The sequence below is a fragment of the Agelaius phoeniceus genome, chromosome 7, assembly GCF_051311805.1.
Source record: "Agelaius phoeniceus isolate bAgePho1 chromosome 7, bAgePho1.hap1, whole genome shotgun sequence".
NCBI classification, from domain to species: Eukaryota; Metazoa; Chordata; class Aves; order Passeriformes; family Icteridae; genus Agelaius; species Agelaius phoeniceus.
In genome coordinates, this window is record NC_135271.1 from 35,431,234 (window position 1) to 35,451,803 (window position 20,570).

A 20,570-nucleotide genomic window follows, 5' to 3' on the forward strand; every position below is an offset into this window, starting at 1 on the left:
CCGGGCCGGGCAGAGCGGCTGCGCGACAGCACAAAGGGCGGCGCTCCGCCGCCCGACAGCACCACCGAGATGTGCCGGGGCAGGGGGGCCCGGGACGGCGGGGACAGCCCGGGCTGAGGGCATTTCGGTGACAGCCCCGGGTAAGGGGCCAGAGGCTGGGGGCACCCGCGGACAGCTCGCGGTGAGGAGTGAGGGGCTGGGAGGGCCGGAAACAGCCTGGGGTGAGGGGCTGGGGGTGCCGGGGACAGCCCGGGGTGAAAGGCGAGGGGCTGGGGGGAGCCTGGCCTGGCGGGACTCGTGGGGCACCTGCTGGCTGCAGGCTGAGCATGGCTCTGAGGGTGGGCTCGGGGGCCGGCTCAGCTGGAGCCAGGGAGCAAGCCCTGGATGTTGGGCTCGGGCAGAACGTACAGGTGTCCTTGCACTCTTGTCTACCCCGTGACAGAGGGCTTGCCAGCAGCCTGCTTGGGGCACAGCAGAAAGGAGCCAGCATTGAAATACCCTGCCTCGAGACTGGCTGCTCCCCAAAATCCTCTTGGCCTCTGAGATGTCCCTCATTTGAAGTGCTTTCTTCTGTTTCAGGTTGAGAGGTCATCCAGCCCAGCGCCAAGGCAGTGCCCGGTGGCAATGAGCGCAGCAGTGACTGTATCAGAGGCTCCCAGCAGGGAGATGGAGACCCTGTGCTCGGAGCTGCTCCTGCCCACACCAGGAGAGGTGGGAGCCGTGGGAAGCCCTGGTGTGGCCAGTGCTGGTCTGGCCGGGACACCCCCGCTGGCTGCCAGCCAGGAGTTGCTGCTGGCAGAGGCATCGATGCCTGCGGAAGGGACTCACGCTGAAGGAAGCAATGTGGAAATATTCATCGAGGCAGTGGCTGGCAATGTGACACTGAGCAACGCGGCCAGTGCCACAGGTATGGGGTGCAGGGATTGCAGAGCTAGAGAGGTCTGGCCGGGGTCCCTGTCCCAGGTGCCCTCAGATCTCTGACCCTGCATCATGAGTCTGGTGCCACCATTGAGCAGAGATGTGGCACCAGCTGGGTGTGTGGATGGGGAGAGTGACTGTGGGAGCTGCGTGAGGGGGTTGCTACAGGCTGTCATTAGGGACCAGGCAGAGATCCCCACCTGTACTGCTACCCCCCAGCATGCTTCCCACTTGGGTCCAGTGTGGGCACTGGACATCCTAACAGGAATGAGGCCAAGCCAGCCTCTCATCTCTGCATGCTTCAAAGGTGCAAAGGGACAGAACTGGTTATCGTGGCCACCTGGGTGGTGGTATTTAGCCTCTTTTGGGGGATGTGGTTCCCAAAATGTAATTTGTGGCAAGAGGGATATGTTCTCCTTGTCCAGAGCTGGAACTGGACCGCCAGTCCCAAGCTCTGGGCCTGGAAAAAGCTCCTTCTAACGTTTATCCCTTGCTCTCTGCAGAGGTTCTGGTCAAAGTTGTGGAGCTGTACTTCTGTGAGAGGTGTGGCCAGAGCTTCTCAGAGGCCTCCCTGCTGCCCCAGCACCAGTGCCTGCTGCTGCCCCCCCAAGAGCACCTGGAACTCCCAGGGGCACTGATGGCTTCTGCCAGCGAGAGCCAGAGTGATCCCAGGGGCTCAGAGCTGCCCGGATCCAGCACACAGGAGGGCTCTGCTCCGGAGTGCCTGCTGTGCCCCGTCTGCCAGGAGGCGTTTTTGCAGCCTGGCCAACTCAAGGAGCACTTCAAGACGCACCGTGCCCCGTCGGGAGCCCTTCCCTGTCCCGAGCGGGGCTGCCACTTCACCACAGAGGACCGCAAGGAACTGCGCGCTCACTTGCGCCACCTGCATGGGGCCTCCCCCGTGTCCTGCGCCTGCCGCGCCTGCCCGCTGCTCTTCCCCAGCCGCCAGGCCATGGAGCAGCACCACCGGACACACTTCCCCTTCCACTGCTCCCACTGCGACTTCATCACAGCCAATGCCAAGCTCTTCTGGCAGCACAGGAAGGGTCATGCCACAGAGTCCCCTTCTGAGATGCCCACAACAGGCGACCCTCACAGCCTTGGCAAGTGCTGCATCCTGCCATCGGGTATGGCTGGGTGGGGGGCTGGGGCCTGTGGGTGCTGCAGAGGCTGGCTGTGTCTGTGCATCCCAGTTACAGCTAGAGGAGTCAGGGATGAAGGTGGAGGGCTGGGAACCCTGCGTTTGTGCCTCCCTGCAGCACAGTTTGTGCCCTCCATCTTAACCAGGTGGTTTTTCTGCATGTGTGTGGGTGTGTGAGGGTGGCTTCCTCTTGCATGGAACATGATGATCTCTCATCTTTCCCCACTGAAGCAGCATCAGAAGGACAGGAGGAGCCAGGTGATTGCCACCCTGGCTGGAAAGCCAGCACAGCAGAAGCAAGGCCAGCAAAGCCTGCAGGTACTGGGGACAGCTCCTTGAAGGGACAGAAAGCATCAGCTGGAGAAGAGGACTTGGACAGCAGTGGGGATGAATCACCAGAGGAGGATGGTGAGAGCCTCTGCGAAGCCGAGGCCAAAGAGGATGGGAAGGCAGCTCCCAAAAAAGTTGGAGTGCCACAGGCACAGCACTTCAAAGGTAGGATGCAGGGCCTTACCAGGAGCTGCTCAGGCTTTGTGAATAAGCACCACATCCTCAGGGCTTGCAGGGAAATGTGGCCCAGGTTGGTGGGTGACCTCACATCTCCTGCATGTACCAGTGCACTTGTTCCCCCAACCTCTGCCCAAGCAAATATGTCTCTTCTTTTCCTGTTCATGCGTGCTGCCAGGTTTAGGCAAAGGTCTGCCTGGCTTTGGGGACCAGGGGCACGTGGGCAGGCCTGATGTAGGCTGTGCTTTGCCAGCGTGAGTTGGAAAGAACTCACCTGAAGTATGCTGGTGCCTTGGGATGGGGACAGTCCTTCTGAGTAGGTGGTGGCTGTGTGACTGCACATGTGTATAAACCCATATCCAGGCACAACTGGATCAGGGACAGAACATCTGCCTGTGCTCTCCATCTTTTCTCTATTAACTGCTCCCCCTCCTTTGTTCCCGCAGGGGATGTTGCAGAAGGCTCCGAGTACCTCTACAAAACCCACATGTGCCCTGAATGCAAGCGGTGCTTCAAAAAGCGGACCCACCTGGTGGAGCACCTCCACCTGCACTTCCCTGACCCCAGCCTACAGTGCCCCAACTGCCACAAGTACTTCACCAGCAAAAGCAAGCTGAAAATCCACATGATGCGGGAGACAGGCGAGAAGGCTCATCGCTGCCCACTCTGCCACTACAGCTCAGTGGAGAAGAACGCTCTCAACCGCCACATGGCCAGCATGCATGAGGACATCTCCAACTTCTACTCCGATGTTTACTCCTGCCCCGTCTGTGAGGAGAAGTTTCGACTCAGCCAGGCCCTCAAGGAGCACTTGAAGACTCACAAAGCTGAACCCAAGAGGCTGAGCTGCTTCCACGGGGACTGCAGCTACTGTGCAGAGGACCGTAAGGAGTTTGTCCGTCACCTCAAGGATGCTCATGGCATCAAGGCGGTGGAGTGCAAGTACCATGCCTGCTCCCTGCTCTTTGGCACGGCTGAGGCCATGGAGGCTCACCGGAAAACCCACTACGCCTTCCACTGCCAGCAGTGTGACTTCATCTGCTCCAACAAGCACGTGTTCCGCAAGCACAAGAAGCAGGGCCACCCAGGCAGCGAGCAGCTCCAGTGCAGTTTCTGCCCCTATGCCACTTTCAACCCTGTGGAGTTTCATGACCACGTGGGCAAGATGCACGCCAATGAGAAGATCCACAAGTGCACTGAGTGTGCCTTTGCCACAGCGCACAAGCGGGTGCTCATCCGGCACATGCTGTTGCACACTGGTGGGTGTCCCCTGTAGGGGTCCCAATAGCTGAGCTGGGGAAGGTGTCTTGTTCTGCCTCTGGGTGGGCAGGGAGGGCTGGGTCAGGGTTCCTGGGTGAAACCACCAGCTTTGCCAGCTCAGGATCACTCCCCTGAAGTTGTTGCATGCTCCCTGCTGAGCTAGTTTCCCTGCCATGTTGCTTTATCTGGCTGTCACGCTGAAGGCATTTGTGTGTTGCATGTAGGAGAGAAACCTCACAAGTGCGAGCTCTGCGACTTCACGTGCCGGGATGTGAGCTACCTGTCCAAGCACATGCTGACCCACTCCAACGACAAGAACTTCATGTGCACCGAGTGTGGGTACATCACCAAGTGGAAGCACTACCTGAATGTCCACATGCGCAAGCACACTGGAGATCTCCGGTAAGACCCATGCTCCACTGCCCTGGCAGCATAGTCAGGGCTCCCCAAATCCTGCTCCAGAGGTCTGCTTCTGGCTGCACTGTGTGCCAGACTTTCTCATGCCTGCCTTGCCCTTTCTGGTACATAAGAAAATTGGGTTTTGAACTTATAGCATGGTGCTGTGGACGCAAAGCTATTTTTGATGTCTCTATGCCACCAAGAAGGTATATTACCTCAGAGGTGCAACTCTGAGGTTGGGTTCATTGGTCTGCTGATGTTTGTGGGTCAAGGCCTGTTCAGGACTGCCAGATTATCACCTCCTTTGGGTCTAGTCTGCCTCCAGGGATGCTGGAAGTGCTGTTGGCATGCACATGTGAGAGCGTGTGTCTGACACAGTCACTGTATAGAATACTCAGGGAATCTATCTCCAGTCCCCAGGCTGGGGATGTAAAGCACCAGCAGCAGGGAGGAATTGCCTGTGGTAAGAGCTGTCTGGATGGCAAAGGTCAGATCTGGCAAACCAAACAGTACCCTTTCCCTGTTTGTCTGGCATGGGGAAGGAGAGTTCAGCGTGCCTGATGAAGCTCAGCCTGCCCCAGTTCCTCGTGCTGCCTGACAGATTGTGCTTGTCCCTGCAGGTACCAGTGTAACCAGTGCTCGTACCGCTGTCACCGTGCTGACCAGCTGAGCAGCCACAAGCTGCGGCACCAGGGCAAAAGCCTGATCTGCGAGGTGTGCGGCTTCGCCTGCAAGCGCAAGTACGAGCTGCAGAAGCACATGCAGGCGAAGCACTCGCAGAACTACCAGGTTCCTGTCTTCCAGTGCCAGTACTGCACCTACCAGACCAAGTACAAGCAGGCGCTGCTGAACCATGAGAATTGCAAGCACACCAAGCAGAAGGAGTTTCGCTGTGCCCTCTGTTCATACTGCACCTTCAGTAACACCAGCCTCTTCTTCCATAAGCGCAAGATTCATGGCTACGTTCCTGGTGACAAGGACTGGCTGGAAAATTACGCCAGCAAGGAGCTGGAGATCAGCTCATCTGAGGCACTCTTTGGCTATGAGGTCGGTGCAGCCCTGCACGTGGATGCCAGTTCCCCCCTCACTGGCAAAGAGCAGTGGATGAAGGAGAAGCCATCCCAGGTGGAGTGCCAGGGAGAAGAGGGCTACCAGCAAGTGTTCGTGGTGCCTCTCCTTGAGCAGGATGCTGCTCCACCAGAGAGCAGCAGCGAGGCAGAGAGAGGCGAGGGGGAGCAGAGCTGTCCTATTGCTGGCAATGCCCTGGAAGATGACTGCATGCAAGGAAATGCTGCCACAGGCTCTGCTGAGCTCACCGTTTCTGAAGATGTGACTGAGAGCTGCACCTTGCACTTGGAGGCACTGAATGTCTCATCTGACCCTCTCCTGGAGAACTTGACTGGAGAGGCCTGTGTGACTCAGCCAGAGAACATGGAAATGCTGTCCTGCAAGGAGCCTCCTGCAGCCTATGAAATGCTGGGCTCCCAGGATGGCCTTGGCTTGGAGGACAGTGGCAGTACACTCGAAGACATCCCAGACTTTGAGGAAGAGGTAGATGTACAGGAAGACAAGGTGGTGAAGGGCAGTGTAGCAGTAGGAGACAACCAGGGAAAAGACACCCTAAAGGAGGACATGGGCCGCCTTGAGGGGTCATGCTCAGACCACAAGGTCGTGGCAGACACTGAGGAGAGAGAGACCAGCCAAGCCAAGCTGCCAGAGGCCTGGCTCAGCATGCTGAAGACACCTGAACACGGCCACCTGCCTGTCCCAGAGGATGTGCCCACCTCTGGTGACAATGCCAGGGGCGGCTCGGAATCAGTGCTGAAGGCTCTGCGGAAGCAGGACAAAGAGCAGGCAGAGACACTGGTACTGGAGGGCAGGGTGCAGATGCTGGTGGTGCAGTCGGAGAGCCAGGTCTTTAAGTGTGAGAAGTGCTCGTACATCACACGGAAGGAGAAATCCATGTCCTTGCACTCCAAAGCCAGCTGCCAGAGCCGCCGGGCCCCGCTTGTGTGCCATGAGTGTGGTGCCAGCTTTAAGCAGCAGAGGGGACTCAACACCCACCTCCTAAAGAAGTGCCCTGTTCTCCTGAAGAACAACAAGATCCTCAAACCAGCCAATCAGGAGGCACCTGGACTGTGCCAACCTGCTGACCAGCCTGGTGATAATGGTACAGAAACAGCAGAGAGTGAGAAGGGAGGCTCAGAGAAGTCTGGGCATGCTGAGAGCCCTCGGGAAGCTGACCAGCTACCTGATAAAACACAAGCAGCAGGCATTCCTTTGGTTGGGGCACAGACATCAGGCTGTCAAGCCTCTGAGAAATCCCTGCTGGGTGACAGCACAGAGGTGGCAGAAGAGCCTCCCCAGCAAGGGGGTAGGACTGAGCCAGGTGGAGCTGCTGGTGCCTCCCAGTCTGGGAAACCCTCAGAGAAATACCGACTGGAGGGAGGGAAGCTGCACTGCAATGCCTGCTCCTTTGTGTGCTCCCGTGTCACCACCATCACCTCCCACGTGGAGGATGGCTGCCGGAACCTGGAGCAGTTCTGGTGCTCCCAGTGCCCTGAAACCTTCCGCTCCCGGCGGGCCCTCAAGAGCCATTGTGCTGAAAAGCACATCGTGCATCCTGAGGATGAATCCCAAAGGACTGAACTCCCTGAGGGGGACCCACTGGTTGAGAAAGACCAGACTAGTGAGCTCCCACTGAATGCAGCCCCACCAAAAGCCACCCTGCCCAAGAGGAGGCGTTTCTCCTGCCCCACCTGCCCCTTCACCTGCCACCAGGAAAGGGCCATGAAGACTCACAAGAAGAGGGGCTGCGTGACCCTGGGTGAGTTTCGCTGCACCTCCTGCCCCTTCACCTCCAAGGTGGCCAAAGCCCTGCGGTTGCACCGCAGGCTGCACCGCAAGCATTACAGCAAGCGGCCGCAGCTGCAGTGCCGCCAGTGCAAGTTCACCTGCAAGCAGGCCCGGTGCCTGCGGCAGCACATCCGCATCAAGCACGAGGGGGTGAAGCCGCACAAGTGCCGCTACTGCGAGTTCAGCACCACGCGGCGCTACCGCCTGGAGGCCCACCAGTCCCTGCACACTGGCGTGGGGCGCATCGCCTGCGGCATCTGCAGCCAGACCTTCGGCACCAACTCCAAGCTGCGCATCCACCGCCTGCGCGTGCACGAGAAGACGCCCACCCACTTCTGCCCGCTCTGCGACTACAGCAGCTACCTGCAGAACGACATCACCCGCCACGTCAACAGCTGCCACCACGGCGAGCTCAACTTCGGCTGCTCCCGCTGTGAGGCTCGCTTCAGTTCTGAGACGGCCCTCAAGCAGCACGTCCTGCGCCGGCACGAGGAGAAGGTTTCCTACAGCTGCCCACGCTGTGACTTCGTGTGTCACAGTGAGGCCACGCTCAAGTGCCACGTGCAGAAGCAGCACCCACACCTGGAGTGCAGCACCTGCAAGGAGACCTTCGCCACCCGGGAGGCACTGGAGGAGCACAAGACGCAGCATTTCAGCCACCGCTGTGAGCTGTGCAGCTTTGCAGCCAAGGAGCGGCAGCAGCTGGTGCGGCATTACATGGAGAGTCACGAGCCGGCTGCCCCCCAGGACAAACCCCTGCACTGCCCTTTCTGTGACTTTGCCTGCCGGCACCAGCTTGTGTTTGACCAGCACATGAAGGGCCATGGGGGCACCCGTGTGTACAAGTGCTCAGACTGTGAGTACACCACCAAGAACAGGCAAAAGATCACGTGGCACATCCGCATCCACACTGGTGAGAAGCCCTACAAGTGCCATCTCTGTAAATACGCCTGTGCTGACCCCTCACGTCTCAAGGTAAGAGCTCTGCTTGGGAATGTATCCTACTCCATCTGCATTGCTTGGAGGGGCATCCAGCCACAGGGATTTGGAGAAGAAGTTCCCAAGGGGAGGTTTCATCCTCAGTGTTCAGTGGCTCATACTGAACAGAAATAGGAGTCAAGCAGATAAAAGTCATTGTCAATACAATACATTTCTTCTCTGCTGTTGCAGTTTAAGGGCAAGGGAGACTTTTAACAAAGTATGAAGGTGGCAGCAGTCTAAGTTCACTTCTTTTCTTGCTGACATCTCTGGATGCAGCCTTGCACCATTCGAAGCCAAGTCTGGCTGCTTGCTGGCCTCAGCATACTCTGTGGTGCCAGTTAGACAGGGTGCAGGGAAACCTCCAGCTTTCTTGGAAGCAGAGTATGACCCTGCTCTCATTGCTCTAGGTTATTAGCATCCTGATGCATGGTAAAGGGCTTTTTCTAGAACAGGAAATGCGTGGGTGATGGAGACATAGGGTAATGGAGGGAGAAACAGTCTGGTTTTGCTAAAAGAATATTGACTTTTTTAATGGCCAGGCTGAGCTGGAGTCTCCTGGGGCCACCTGGGACAGGCTGTGCAATGTGCTCAGCTCTGTTGGGCTGAGTTTTTAATTTGACTGTGTTGCATATCAAACTGGGGAGCAAAGCCTGTGCCATCCACAGGCTGGGACAGAGCAGCTCATCAGTACAGGAATCTCATCCTGACTCTGGTGTGGATACCCCTTGCCCATAGCCTGCCAAGCAAGCACACAGCCCTCCTTGCCCCATGCAGCTGGAGATGTCAGAACTGTCTTTGAGCCTCTCACTGCCACCCCAAAGCCCTGCACATCCCCAGGGCTGGGGACATGGTCTCATCCTGACCCTATCCTCCTGCCCAGTATCACATGCGGATCCACAAGGAGGAGAGGAAATACCTCTGCCCTGACTGCGGCTACAAATGCAAGTGGGTGAACCAGCTCAAGTACCACATGACAAAGCACACTGGTGAGTGCTGCCCACTGAGGACAAGGTGTCGAGCACTGGGGAGGGTGTTGGGGCTGCTCCACGCTTCTTTTCTGCCAGTGGCCCAGCTAGAGACAGAGGAGGACATTTAGGGGGCAGCACATTATCCTGTGCTAATGGGGTGGGGGCAGTGCTCTCAGGTGGGAGGGAAGCATGCTTGGAAATGGGGATCTTGGTGTGCCTGCTAACAAAATGGGATGTGGAGGGAATTCCCTGGGGACTGATGCTCTGTGGAATGGACTGGAGAGCACGGTGCCCCCATCCTGGTGCCATCCCCTTCCCTGTTGCCACAGGCCTGAAGCCATACCGGTGCGATGAGTGCGAGTACTGCACCAACCGCGCGGACGCCCTGCGGGTGCACAAGGAGACGCGGCACCAGGAGGCCCGTTCCTTCATCTGCGAGCAGTGTGGCAAGGCCTTCAAGACGCGCTTTCTCCTCAAGACCCACCTGAAGAAGCACAGCGAGGAGAAGCCCTACGTGTGCAATGCCTGCGGGCGGGCTTTCCGCTGGGCAGCTGGCCTGCGCCACCACTACCTGACCCACACCAACGAGCACCCCTTCTTCTGCCGCTACTGCCCCTACAAGGCCAAGCAGAAGTTCCAGGTCATCAAACACATCCAGCGGCATCACCCTGAGCACAGGGCTGTTGACCCTAGCCAGGGGGTGGGAAAGGACCCCAGCACACACACCGTCCACCTTCACAGCGTGCAGAGGGAGAGCCAGGCCAAGGGGGCCCCCAGGATGGAGCAAGAAGGCGAGTGCCCTTCAGAGAAGGATGGCACAGCACAGTGAGGCTGAATCCCAGCTAAGGTGCTGGTGGTACAGGCCTGCTGCAGGGATGTATGTGTGTGTATATACAGGCATATATGTATATGGGCTGTAAAATACACAACTGTATAAAAGGCATTGCTCAGTTTCTGTTTCTTTGTGCTGCTTGGAACCCCTGTGTGAACAGTGGGCCATGTGCCCACAGGGAAGGAGCACAAACCCAAGCTCAGCTCCCCATCTCTCCCCAGCATCACTGCACCCAGACCTGAACCTGTTTGTCACTGAACAATTTATTAAGTTGCTTACAGAGAAAGGATGGGATAAGGGTTAAGTTGGGGCTGGAGGGGCCAACGGGCTCTGCAGGGTTAGGGGGCGGTGAGGACCAACTCCATTCCCAGCTGTGCCCAGCCCTGGGGTTTGCTCAGCTCCAGCCTTGCTCCCCTGACTGGGAGGGGACCAGCCCCTGCAGCAGAGCTGGGCCACACACCATCTCTCCTCCTCCCCACAGTCAAGCTCTGACCGTGGGCCAGGGCAGGGTGCCTGTGGAGGGTGCAGGGAGCTGCACTGGCATAGACCCCACACTCATGCATGGGCAGCAGCATCCTGAACCTGGAAAGGGGAGGTCAGTGCTTTTTCCCAGCCCTCGGAGGCTACTGCAAAGGGAATCACAGCAGCAACAATGACACAGGGATGGCAGAAACAGGTCAACAAGAGGGCAAGTTGGTTGGCTCTGTGGCCCCAGCTGCTTGGAGCTGGCTCTATGGCTTCCATCTGGGTGCTGCTCACCCCATGAGCTCAGTCCTGCTCAGGGCCAGGTGGCTCAGTGATGCGGATGTGGACAAAGAGCGAAGAGGGTGGGATGCTGGTGCCATCCTTTGAGAGGAGATGGATGTGCCGATATCCTGCAGGAAGGACAGCAAGGTTCTGGCTAACTGGAATCCCACCCTCCTCTCTAGTACCCAGCAGAGCCCCCCACATGCTTGCAGGGCTGTTCTGGGCTCCCAAAACCACAGGGCAGGAGCCACTCACCAGGTTTGATGTTGGCAAATGCTAGGGTGAACTGACCCACAAAATCATTCCTGGACGTCTTGTCATAATCCTCCACCACAAAGCGAATGAGAGCCAGCTCGGGCACGTGGAGCTGGAACTGCAGTGTCTCATCCCAGCGGGGGTTAAACCCTGGGAAGAGAGAGCAGGTGCTGAGAGAGGGAAGGAGAGCAGGGACACAGCAGGGGCCATGGTGCTGCTCTGGGTCTCACCATTGTTCTCGATGTACTTGGTCTCCTGGTGCGCCTGGTCCGCGGGGACCCCGTAGATCTCCACGCGCACCAATGGGTCAATGATGGCTCCCTCCTTGCTGTTGGCCACTTTGGGCAGCTGCTGCCCACTGATTACCTGCAGGGCCAAATCTGTCTTTTGTGAAGCTCCTTGGCTCCAGCACACTGCCCAACAGTGTCCCCATCTGTCTGGGACAAACAGAGCCCCAGGATACTGTCACAGCTTCCCCAGGGTCTCTCCACACACTCACTGTACCTGGATTGTCAGGGTGATGGGGCCAGGGCCTTCCCGGCTGCTGGGGTCACTGGGGTTGAAGAGAGTCTCCTTGTCCCTCATGAAGGGTGGTTTGAGCACGTAGCCACAGCAGCCATTCTGGCTGAAGAGCCCATCACACAGGTCCATCTCCATGCCAGCTGTCTGGAAGTTCAAGGCCACTGGAGGGAGGTGGCAGGGAAAAGAGTTCAGAACAGCTTGGAGATACCACACTCTGCTTTGGGCTGAAAGCCAGCCTGTCCCCACAGCCAGAGAGATGTGGAGTTGCATATGGGAGTAAGGTGATAATGCTTGAACATCCCCAGGGCAGTGCAAGAGCTGGCAACCTGACCTGGCTCCAGATGGGGTTGAGGGTGGCATTTAGCACAGGACTCAGGGCATGTCCCCAGCCCACAGCCCTGCTCCACCCCGGCCGTACCGATCTGGCACCCCACATTCCACATCTCCTGGGGGCTGTAGTTGGAGGAGTCAGTCCTCATCCCACTGGGGTAGATGCGTGTCAGCTGCCAGGCATTGTGGCGAACAAACTCATTTCCTAGGGATAGAGCAGGAGGCCCATTTGTGGGGTCGTTCTCTGCCTGTACAGTCACCCACATGTACTGTCCATCCATCCATCCATCCATCCATCCATCCATCCATCCATCCATCCTCTCATCCATCTTATCTATCTATCTATCTATCTATCTATCTATCTATCTATCTATCTATCTATCTATCCATCAACCCACCAATTCTCACCCCTCTCCCTGCTCAGGAATCCAGGTGTCCTGCCTTGTTTTCTAAGCCAATAACCTCATCACTTACCAGAGCCAAACCCCACAGTAAAGCCCCGCTGGGCCCTGTTTCTCCCAGACAGAGAGGGAACCCCAGTGTCAGGAGGCTTTTTCCATGAGGAAGCCATCAGCCCCCTCTACTCTGTCCCAGTCACCCGGTGCCACGGCCCCCCCCATCTCACCTTCATCCCGGATGAGCTTCCTGGCCTTGGCTTCAGAGAGGGAGGAGATCTCAGAGGGCCGGGAATGGCTGCGGGCCTCCTGGAAGCCCCGGAAGGGCACATTCTTGCAATAGATGACACAGTCGGACAATGCTTGGGCCAAGGTCTCCTTGTCCTTCTGCAAGGCAGAGCCATGTTGGGTCTCTCCTGATGGGAGCACCATCCACCAGCACTCACCCAGGCCAGGGGCCCCAGAGCCAGGGCAGGTAAGAGCAGCCAGGGGTGTGCTGGTGGGTGGCAGCATCCCTACTGTGAGCAGTCTTCTTGCCAGAAATAGAGCAAGCAGGGGACCTCCAATATGTTGCCACCACAACAAAGAGAGGGCTGGCATGGCAAGGGGCAGAAAAGGCTGTCCTCCCTGCCTGGTGATGTCTCTGCAGTCTCTGTCTCTCCTCTATGCAGTAAGATGTCACCACAGCTCATAGCTGTGTCCAGGGGCTCAGCTCTCCCAGCTGGTCCCCAGCCTGGGCCGCTTACCTTTGCCCTCCGCCTCTCCTCCTCTGCCTCTGCCCCATTGTCATCGTCAGACACATCAGGAGCCTCATCCCCTGGCCCATCCAGGGTGTCCTCCAGCCGCCCAATCTTCTTGCCCTTCAGCAAGATCTTGTGCTTGAGCTCCTGTGGGGTTGGGGATAGAGAAGCACCTTGAGCTACCCAGTGCCTCCATGGGCCTTGTGCCCTGGGATCCTGCACTGCGGGAGGCCAGCATCACCAGCTCCCTTCAGCACTCAGAAGGGGATGGGGTAGGAGGGTTTTGCCCCACTGTCTGATTCTGCATGACATGGGGAGACAACCCTGGGGACAGCCTTGGCACTTCTGTGAACATGAGGACTCAGTACCCACCCCCAGTGTTCTCAAATGCTCCAGTGGAGCAGGGCAATGCTGGGACAGGTTGGCCTATTCTCTGAACTGCAGATCCACCTCCTAACCACACTCTCAGGCAGGACAGAGATGCCCCTGCACAGCTGTGCTCTGTCCATACCTCTGGGGATGGGAGCTGGGTGGGGACATGCCCATCGATGGTAGTGGTGAGGAGCTGTTCCCCTAGGATGTCCTTGAGCTGCTGGGCCAGGACCTCCTGCTGCTCCATGCTGCAGTGGTTCTCTAGGGACAGGATCACCGGGTAGTCCGAGGTCTGAGGAGCAACACGCACACCTGGAAATAACCTTGGTGGGGCTGGTGAGCTCTCTCAAGGGCTTCATCCAGGCGTGATCAGTGCCAGGATGGAGCCCCTTGTGTCTGTGTCTCTTCTGAGACCTTCATACCCCTCCAATCCCCCAGTATCCCCCACACTCCCTCTCACCCCTGCACCCCAACAGTCCACGTCTGCAGGAGCCCCCAAGCCCTGGCACTGCACAGTGCAGGCTGTAGGTCAGACCCCCCAGTGCTCTCCCCCAGAAAGTGAGACAGCCACCACCCCCCTCCCTGCAGTGGGACCAGTCCTGCTGCATCAGCAGGTGTGTGAGCCTCAGCACCACTGCCCCACCACTGCCATGCATCCTCACCCACCAAGGACCACCCACAACCACCAGCACCTGGGGGAGGGTGCCTTACCTTGAAGGCGTACTTCCCCAGGGTGCTCACCACCTCCCGGAAGGGGATCTTGGAGGTGAAGGTGTGGCCGTGGTACACCATGGGCTCCCCATTTGGCCCGTCCCAGCAATCCACCTCCAGGCACCGGCAGCCTCGTTTCAGAGCCCTGGGGGTGGGTTGTCATCCCTGGAACCCTGCACTCATCCAGGGCACCAGCTCCCTGCCTTCCCCTCTGCCCGTGGGGGTCACCCCTGAGGGACCAGGGGACACCCATCAAGGATGGGGATGCTGCTGCATGCAGAGCATGGCCAAAGGAGTGCTGGACTGCAGAGGAGCAAAGGAGCTTCTGGGGTTCACGCTATGGAGCTGCTCAGGACATGACACTGGGGTGGGAGCGCAGCTGGAGGGGAGCAGTCCCTTTACCTGATGTAGCCCTCGATGCTGCTGTGGCCCCGGATCTGATCCTCTATCAGGTAGGTGTTGTGGGAGGAGGAGATGAAGTAGTGGCAGAGTGGCTGGCTCATGTCCTGCCACAGCCCCCGGTGCTGGGGGTTGAAGATGGAGCCCTCCAGGGAGCAGAGGTACATGAGGAACCCATCAGCACTCAGCACATGGCGGGCCCGGGCTGCAGACACAGAGAGAGGTTCAGCAACAGCCAGGGACATGGAAGAGGCAGAATGGGGGCAAACAGGGCGGCTGGAGGCTCCCAGAATCCCTAAACTGATGGCCACAGCTGCTGCCAGAGTCTGGGGCACAGAAAGGCGCAGCAGAGCAGTAACTTTGGAAAGGTGGGCAGTGGATCCCAAAGCTGGGGCTTGCACACCATGGGTGGTCAACCTTCTACACCAAAATGGTCAAGGAACGGACCAAATAAAGGGGAACTGCCCCCAGATCACACCTTGGTGAGTCTTCCATTCACACCAGGATGGGGCTGGGAATGCTTCTGCCACGGTACTGTGAGTCTGTGACCCCTCCTTGCCCCCAAGCAGAGCACAGCTGATGTCTGAGCCAGCTCTCACCTGTCTCTGATGGTTCATACTTGTCAATGAGCTCCATGGCCAGCTCCTCTGTGCCCTCATCCTCCAGCTGCTCCTCCCGCAGGAAATCCGCCAGCTCCAGCAGTGTCAGCTTCTTTCCATCCTCAGAGTATTCCTGGAAGAGGCTCAGCACCTCCTCACGCTTCGTGAGAGCCTTGTAGAAGAGCACAAATTCCTCCCCTTCCAGCGTCCCCGACTCTGACTTGTCAGCATCCTGTTTGCAAGGGAGCTCACTCAGCATCCAGATGGGGCACAGCAAGGTATCTTGGCCACCAAAGTGGTTGTGGAAGGATTCTCTCACCCAAAGAGAGGGCACAGAGATCCCACACCAGTGCCAGTGGCAGGCATTGATCAGTGGGGAATGGATGAATGGGCAGATGGAAGCTGGTAGCGTGGACTGATGGATGGATGGGAGGGAGAGATAAGAAAGCAGATGGCTGGTTAGCTGGGTAGACAGATAAGCAGCTGGATGGACAAATGAATGGGAGGAAGGGAGTGTTAGTTTAACAAATAAACAAGCAAATGGGTGTTTGTTTGGGTAAACAGGTAGTTGGCTGAAAAATGGATGGATGGATGGATGGATGGATGGATGGATGGATGGATGGATGGATGGATGGAAAGTGACCAGATCCCTTTGCAAGGAGGTGTTGTACAGCTTGTTCCAGCCCCTCCAGTCCCTCTCCAGTCCCCCCAGGCTCTCAGGTGCAGTGTTTACCTGGAAGAGCCTCAGGGCATGATCCTCGTTCATGTCCACATTCATCATCTTCAGGAGACGCTGCACTTCCTTGAAGTTCATGCGCCCATCCTTATTCTTGTCAGCTTTCTGGAACCAGTCACGAATCCATGTGCGGGAAACCAGGGCAAATGTTAAGGGAAAGGACCTTGGCTATGAGAAAAGGGGCTGGGTAATATCAGAGAGCATCTTCTCCTTTTCCTGTGCCCTGCACTGATGCAGATGGTGAGACCCACAACAGCTACACACATGCTGGGATAAGGCAGAAGACACAGGGCTTGGGGGAGGATCAGCAATGGGTGTGGGGGCAGAACGATGTTCTCAGGAAGGATATTGGTCTATCTTCTCCCTTTGGTCCATGGTGGTGGCCACCTCGATGAGCTGACGCAGGCCCTGCACCCAGCACTGTGCCTCCTCTGCCGAGCCAGCAACGAGGTCCAGGTTGCCACGACGGCCGTAGAAGACGATGGTGAAGCAGCGCTCAGGGGGAAACTCCTCAGCCACGCTCTGCAGCACCTCCGACTGGTGCCCTTCCCGCACCGTCTCCACATCGCTGATGGAGACTGGGGCAGAGGGAGGGCAGGCCTGTCTGCAGGAGACAAGGACCGCAGGGCAAGGGGCACTGCCCACAGACATCTTCCAGTCATTCCTTCTTCCACTCCATCCATCCATCCATCCATCCATCCATCCATCCATCCATCCATCCATCCATCCACTGAGCTAGTTATCTATCCATTAACTGCTGAACTATCAAGTCAGCCAGTCATCCATCTGCCCCTCTGCCTGCTTACTCCTGCGCTGGCATTCCAGAGGTTCCATTTGTATCAGCTGCAATTTTTACTCAGCCCTTTTGACCCACGGGTCCTGCTGGGGGCAGGATGTTTCATGGAGAGGTGTGGGTGAGATCACAAATGCATGCAGAGCCTTTCTTCAATCCCCCAGCACCCTTAGCAAGCATGGCCAAAGAATCTACAAACCTTCACATCCCTGTTTACTCTGAAACCTACTAATAACACACAGCAGCTGGTACTCACAGGCAGACTCAGTTTTGCCTGTCCTCTTGGACTGGTACCAGATGGTCATGCAGTCTTCCTGCAGCTTGAAGTAACGCTGCTTCTTCCAGCTCTTGGACTTGACTTTGCGCATCAGAGTCCCCTGCTGCATCTGCTCCAGCGTGTCTGTGAGCTGGATGCCTGGGGGCAGCATGGGCTGCATCACTGAGGGTGGGGGTATTCAGGCACTACACCCTGGTACTTTGCTTCCTCTCACCTCTGGGGTCACACATGGTCCCTCAATCCGTGAGGGAGGAGGCACAAACCAGAAACAAACTCCCTTCACCGCAAGAGGTCCACAGGGTAATTCCCCATCAACCCTTCCCATCCACCTTTGGTGCTTCCAAGCCCAAATCCCAATGGCCACAGTGGGGTAGGGATGCTTCTGAGTGCAGCAAGGTGAGCTCAACCCAGAAGCCAGATTTGCCTCGGCATAAATCCAGATGGCCCAATGCCCTGCCCTGCACCCATCCTCCGCTGGGGCACTCACGGGCGTTGCACAGCAGCGATGCCATAGCTCTGCCTTCTCCACGCTGGCAGCAGCTGGGGAGGGAAGAGAGAAGGTGGCTGGGGGAAGCAAGGTCAGACCCTCATGCTGTGCCCAGGTCCTGCTGAGGGGGCTCCAGCCGTACCCACGTGTGTGTGAGGTGTGTGTGCCCCTGCCCTCGTCTGAGCGCACCTGTGTCTGTCTCCTGCTGGGTCATTGCATTCCTTAAGTGTCGAGTTCACACTGCCATACTCATGAAATATTAATCTGTGTTACCGGGAAGCCGGAGCTCAAAAGGTGTTGGTGGAAAACAGAAAAACTTGCCAGCGCTGACGCCCCACAGCCCAGCGGGTACTAGAGCCCTGCTGCTCCCAGGTTGCTGCTCCCAGGTAAGAAGCAGTGCCTGAAACCAGGAAAAACTGCTCTGGCAGTGCCCAAGGACACCCCCACCACCTAGGAAACAGCCCCAACCAGCAAATTTGAAAGTAAGGGAGAGCCACAGCTGTGATAGCAAGGAAGAGCAATGACCCTCAGTTCCTACAGCTTCTTCTCCCCAGGGAATACCAGCACCCCAGGCAGTGACTGCACCCGCAGCTGTACAGGGAGCACATGGCAGTGAGTGTGTCTATAAATACTACTGGACAATGAGACTTTGATTAGGCTGTTGAGACTTTATTACGCTGACAAATCACTGGATGTGCCTGTCACCCAGGTGCTGGAGCTGGGCCTGGAGGAGCGGATGCCGCAGCTGGTGGGCTGGGGTTTGGGTGCAGGAGGGGACCCAGGGTCCCTGGGAGCAAAGGGCTCTGTGCCAGGGTGTAGGGGTGGCAGCTGTGCCCTGGGTCCCTGACTCAGCACAGGCACTGGTCACGCAGGGCTGGGAATAGCCGGTGCCGTCAGCGTGCAGGCAGCTGCCAAGCCCAGCTGCCAGACCCCTGTGGGCTCTCAGGCCAGACAGCAGCCACCCCCTGCTCCATGTGGCTCAGCAGGGCAGAACAGCATTGGCCAGGCTGGCCAGGCTGTGGCCCTGCTCTTGTGAGACACCCTAGTCATGGCTATTTGACTGTCCCCAGGGCACACAGGGATTGTCTGTCCACTCTTGGAGACCTCACATGTTGCTGCAGACATGGAGTAGCGAGGGTGCCATCCCAAATGCCCTCCAGTAGTGCCCAGTGCTGGGGCTGTGCTTCCCCAACACTGGTCCTTCTTGCAAGGCTCAGACTGCAAGGACTTGCTGCAGTGCCTTATCCCCCCATATCCAACCCACAGGGCACTGACCCACTGGCCCAGGACTTGGAGTGCCAGAAATGGGGGTGTGTGCTCCTCTTGTGCCTTCAGAGTCGGTGCCCTGATGCTGGCTAGCACAGCTCCAGGAGTGCCCCACATCCACCCTCCACAGTGTGCTCTCAGCTCCTGAACCCCATGGCCCTCAGGGAACCAGGAGGGACAACCCCAGTCACCCATTTGCCTGCACTCTCCTGCTTTCCAGCAGCACCCAGCCTGGCACAGCCACTTCACAGGGCCATAGCTCCAGGTGCTCACCAGCTCTGCAGCCCCTGTGCCACAGCAGATGAGGGAGATGGGCATGTCTTAGGGAAGCTGGGGTGGCACCAGAACTGGAGAAGCAGGGAGACATGCTGGACTGGGACAAAGATGGGCTCAGTGCCACCAACAGTTCTGTCGTCTTGGCACCCTGCCATGCATGTGTACAAGGTGGCAGCATGCAAAGGGGCAGCTCATAGCCCTGGGGCCCATTAACCACACTGAGAATTTGGAGCTAAGTTTCTCCCCCAGTGCCAGCCCTTCCAGGCTCCCAGCATGGCCCAAGCATTCCCAGTCCCAACCATGGAGCAGTGCCTTCCCCACAAGTGCAGCAAAGATGGGATGCCCCCTTCCAACCCAAGGAAGCACAAGAAAGCACAAGGAAGAGCATGTGAGTGCAAGGACACATCTGTTCTGCCCTCTCCTGTTGTGTGAGGGATGCCATGAGCCCCTCACAGCCTGGCCCCATGCAGGCCCCCTTGCCCCAGTCTGAATTACATTATTGAGCCAAACGGGAGGAGAGCCAGGGTATGGAGAAACCCAACCCGAGAGTTTCCCGCAGGGCAGCTGCCTGCTGCCAGAACAGCCCCAGCTACCCCAGCACGCTCTGAGCCATCGCAGCGTCTCTCCTGGTGGTGACAGGCCCCAGCAGAGCTGGAGGGACAGTGAGTGTGAGCGGTCCCCAGCCGCTCCAGTGCAGAGCAGCCCGTCAGAATAAAATGCCACCGCACGGGTGAGCGTGCCAGAGCAGGGAAGGATGACCCCTCACCCCCCTTCAGGCACCCCTACACCTCGCTGCCCCGGTGTGCTTACAAACTGCCCTCGTTCTAGAGCTTCGCTCAGCCGGCAGCTGGCCGGGGGCAGAAGGGCTTGGAGGTGAGGCGGGGAACAGAATAGGGGCTCCGGGATGGGGCGGCAAACCCCAAGGCATTTAGAGCTCAGGGGACAAATCACACCTTATGGCAAAGGAGACAAAACCGCCGGCACTTCTGTCCCGCGCCACCCCAACCGTGCAGCCGCTCCGGGGCACCGCATCCCCAGAGAGGGGCTCCCAGAACCTGGAGGTCACAGTCCCGTACCCGCCGTCGCCCCCTCCCTTCCGCAGGACGCCCGCTCCGTACCCGCTCTCCGTTGCCGCTCCGCTCCGCTCCGCCGGTGCTCCGCCGCCAGCAGCCGCACGGAGCCGGGCTGCCCGCCCCTCGGCAGCGCCCGGGCAGCGAGCCCTCCCCCGGTCCCGGCCCCGAGCCCCCGCCCCCGCGGGGCGCCCCCGGCCCCGCACGCCCCGCAGCCGCTGCCTCTCAAGGTCGTTTCGGATTAAGGTCACGCCACTCCCGAGGCGGAGCCGGGGGGGCAGGTAAAGAAGGCGGCGGAGGGGCCGGCAGGGTTGGGAGCACCCTGCGGAGCCCCTCGTTTGGGGTCGAGCCCCCACTCTTATCCTCCGGTTGAGCCTGTCTGTCCCCAGATCCGCTTGCACGCATGGGGATCCAAGCTGGGGGCAAAGGGTGAAGGGCAGGGACTGAACTTTGGGGTGGGCGATGCTCTGACAGACCTGGACGCCGGGGGAGTGCGGCAGCGCTCGCAAAGACGCTTCTCTCTCTGGCAGGCTCGCTGCCTTCCTGCGAAGCAAAACAGGGCAGCATCCCCTCCACACTACCTGTCCCAGAAGAGATGCGGCGCCACAGGGACATAGCCAGCTCGCACTGGAAAAAGGCCGCTCTTCCACGCTCATACCCCCAAGGTGGCACATCCCGCCCTTCCTCCCATCTGCAATAAATCCCCACCGCGCCGCTTGCCCCTACTCCCCCC

The 20,570-nt window shown here is 58.4% G+C and overlaps 2 protein-coding genes across 9 annotated transcripts; one reads left to right on the forward strand and one right to left on the reverse strand.

The window, feature by feature from the left end:
* The first annotated feature begins 2 nt into the window (after nucleotides 1-2).
* ZNF142 (zinc finger protein 142) lies at nucleotides 3-9,973 on the forward strand. 6 transcript variants are annotated; one of them, XM_077181559.1, is made up of 9 exons: nucleotides 3-140; nucleotides 580-907; nucleotides 1,422-2,045; nucleotides 2,291-2,554; nucleotides 3,013-3,825; nucleotides 4,051-4,228; nucleotides 4,846-8,056; nucleotides 8,943-9,048; nucleotides 9,360-9,973. In XM_077181559.1, exons 2-9 carry the CDS (start codon nucleotides 625-627, stop codon nucleotides 9,857-9,859), a joined length of 5,979 nt encoding a protein of 1,992 aa, XP_077037674.1. In that variant the 5' UTR covers nucleotides 3-140; nucleotides 580-624; the 3' UTR covers nucleotides 9,860-9,973. The 6 variants fall into 6 exon arrangements, with proteins under 6 accessions (XP_077037674.1, XP_077037676.1, XP_077037677.1 ...); XM_077181561.1 differs by having other exon boundaries at nucleotides 2,294-2,554; XM_077181562.1 differs by having other exon boundaries at nucleotides 1,422-2,021.
* Nucleotides 9,974-10,107: 134 nt separating this feature from the next.
* Nucleotides 10,108-20,508, reverse strand: PLCD4 (phospholipase C delta 4). 3 transcript variants are annotated; one of them, XM_077181572.1, is made up of 17 exons: nucleotides 19,886-19,966; nucleotides 17,415-17,625; nucleotides 17,226-17,278; nucleotides 16,718-16,876; nucleotides 16,016-16,246; nucleotides 15,666-15,793; nucleotides 14,933-15,164; nucleotides 14,337-14,538; nucleotides 13,935-14,079; nucleotides 13,363-13,515; nucleotides 12,858-12,998; nucleotides 12,342-12,498; nucleotides 11,805-11,921; nucleotides 11,369-11,547; nucleotides 11,095-11,230; nucleotides 10,865-11,014; nucleotides 10,108-10,737 (listed from the first exon to the last, which is right to left on the reverse strand). In XM_077181572.1, the coding sequence occupies exons 3-17, from the start codon at nucleotides 17,248-17,250 to the stop codon at nucleotides 10,631-10,633; spliced, it is 2,262 nt and encodes a 753-aa protein (XP_077037687.1). In that variant the 5' UTR covers nucleotides 17,251-17,278; nucleotides 17,415-17,625; nucleotides 19,886-19,966; the 3' UTR covers nucleotides 10,108-10,630. The 3 variants fall into 3 exon arrangements, with proteins under 3 accessions (XP_077037687.1, XP_077037686.1, XP_077037685.1); XM_077181571.1 differs by lacking the exon at nucleotides 17,415-17,625 and having other exon boundaries at nucleotides 12,342-12,495; nucleotides 19,886-20,508; XM_077181570.1 differs by lacking the exon at nucleotides 17,415-17,625 and having other exon boundaries at nucleotides 19,886-20,508.
* Nucleotides 20,509-20,570: the final 62 nt, after the last annotated feature.

Excerpts from the sequence above, each read along its gene's own strand:
- ZNF142 (XM_077181559.1), top strand. The coding sequence starts at position 625 with ATGAGCGCAGCAGTGACTGTATCAGAGGCTCCCAGCAGGGAGATGGAG. Across the intron at positions 3,826-4,050 it reads GCACATGCTGTTGCACACTG|GAGAGAAACCTCACAAGTGC; the intron begins GTGGGTGTCCCC and ends TGTTGCATGTAG. Across the intron at positions 9,049-9,359 it reads CCACATGACAAAGCACACTG|GCCTGAAGCCATACCGGTGC; the intron begins GTGAGTGCTGCC and ends CTGTTGCCACAG.
- PLCD4 (XM_077181570.1), bottom strand. The coding sequence starts at position 20,493 with ATGAGCGTGGAAGAGCGGCCTTTTTCCAGTGCGAGCTGGCTATGTCCC. Across the intron at positions 14,539-14,932 it reads GTATGAACCATCAGAGACAG|CCCGGGCCCGCCATGTGCTG; the intron begins GTGAGAGCTGGC and ends CTGTGTCTGCAG. Across the intron at positions 13,516-13,934 it reads TGGGGAAGTACGCCTTCAAG|ACCTCGGACTACCCGGTGAT; the intron begins GTAAGGCACCCT and ends GTTGCTCCTCAG.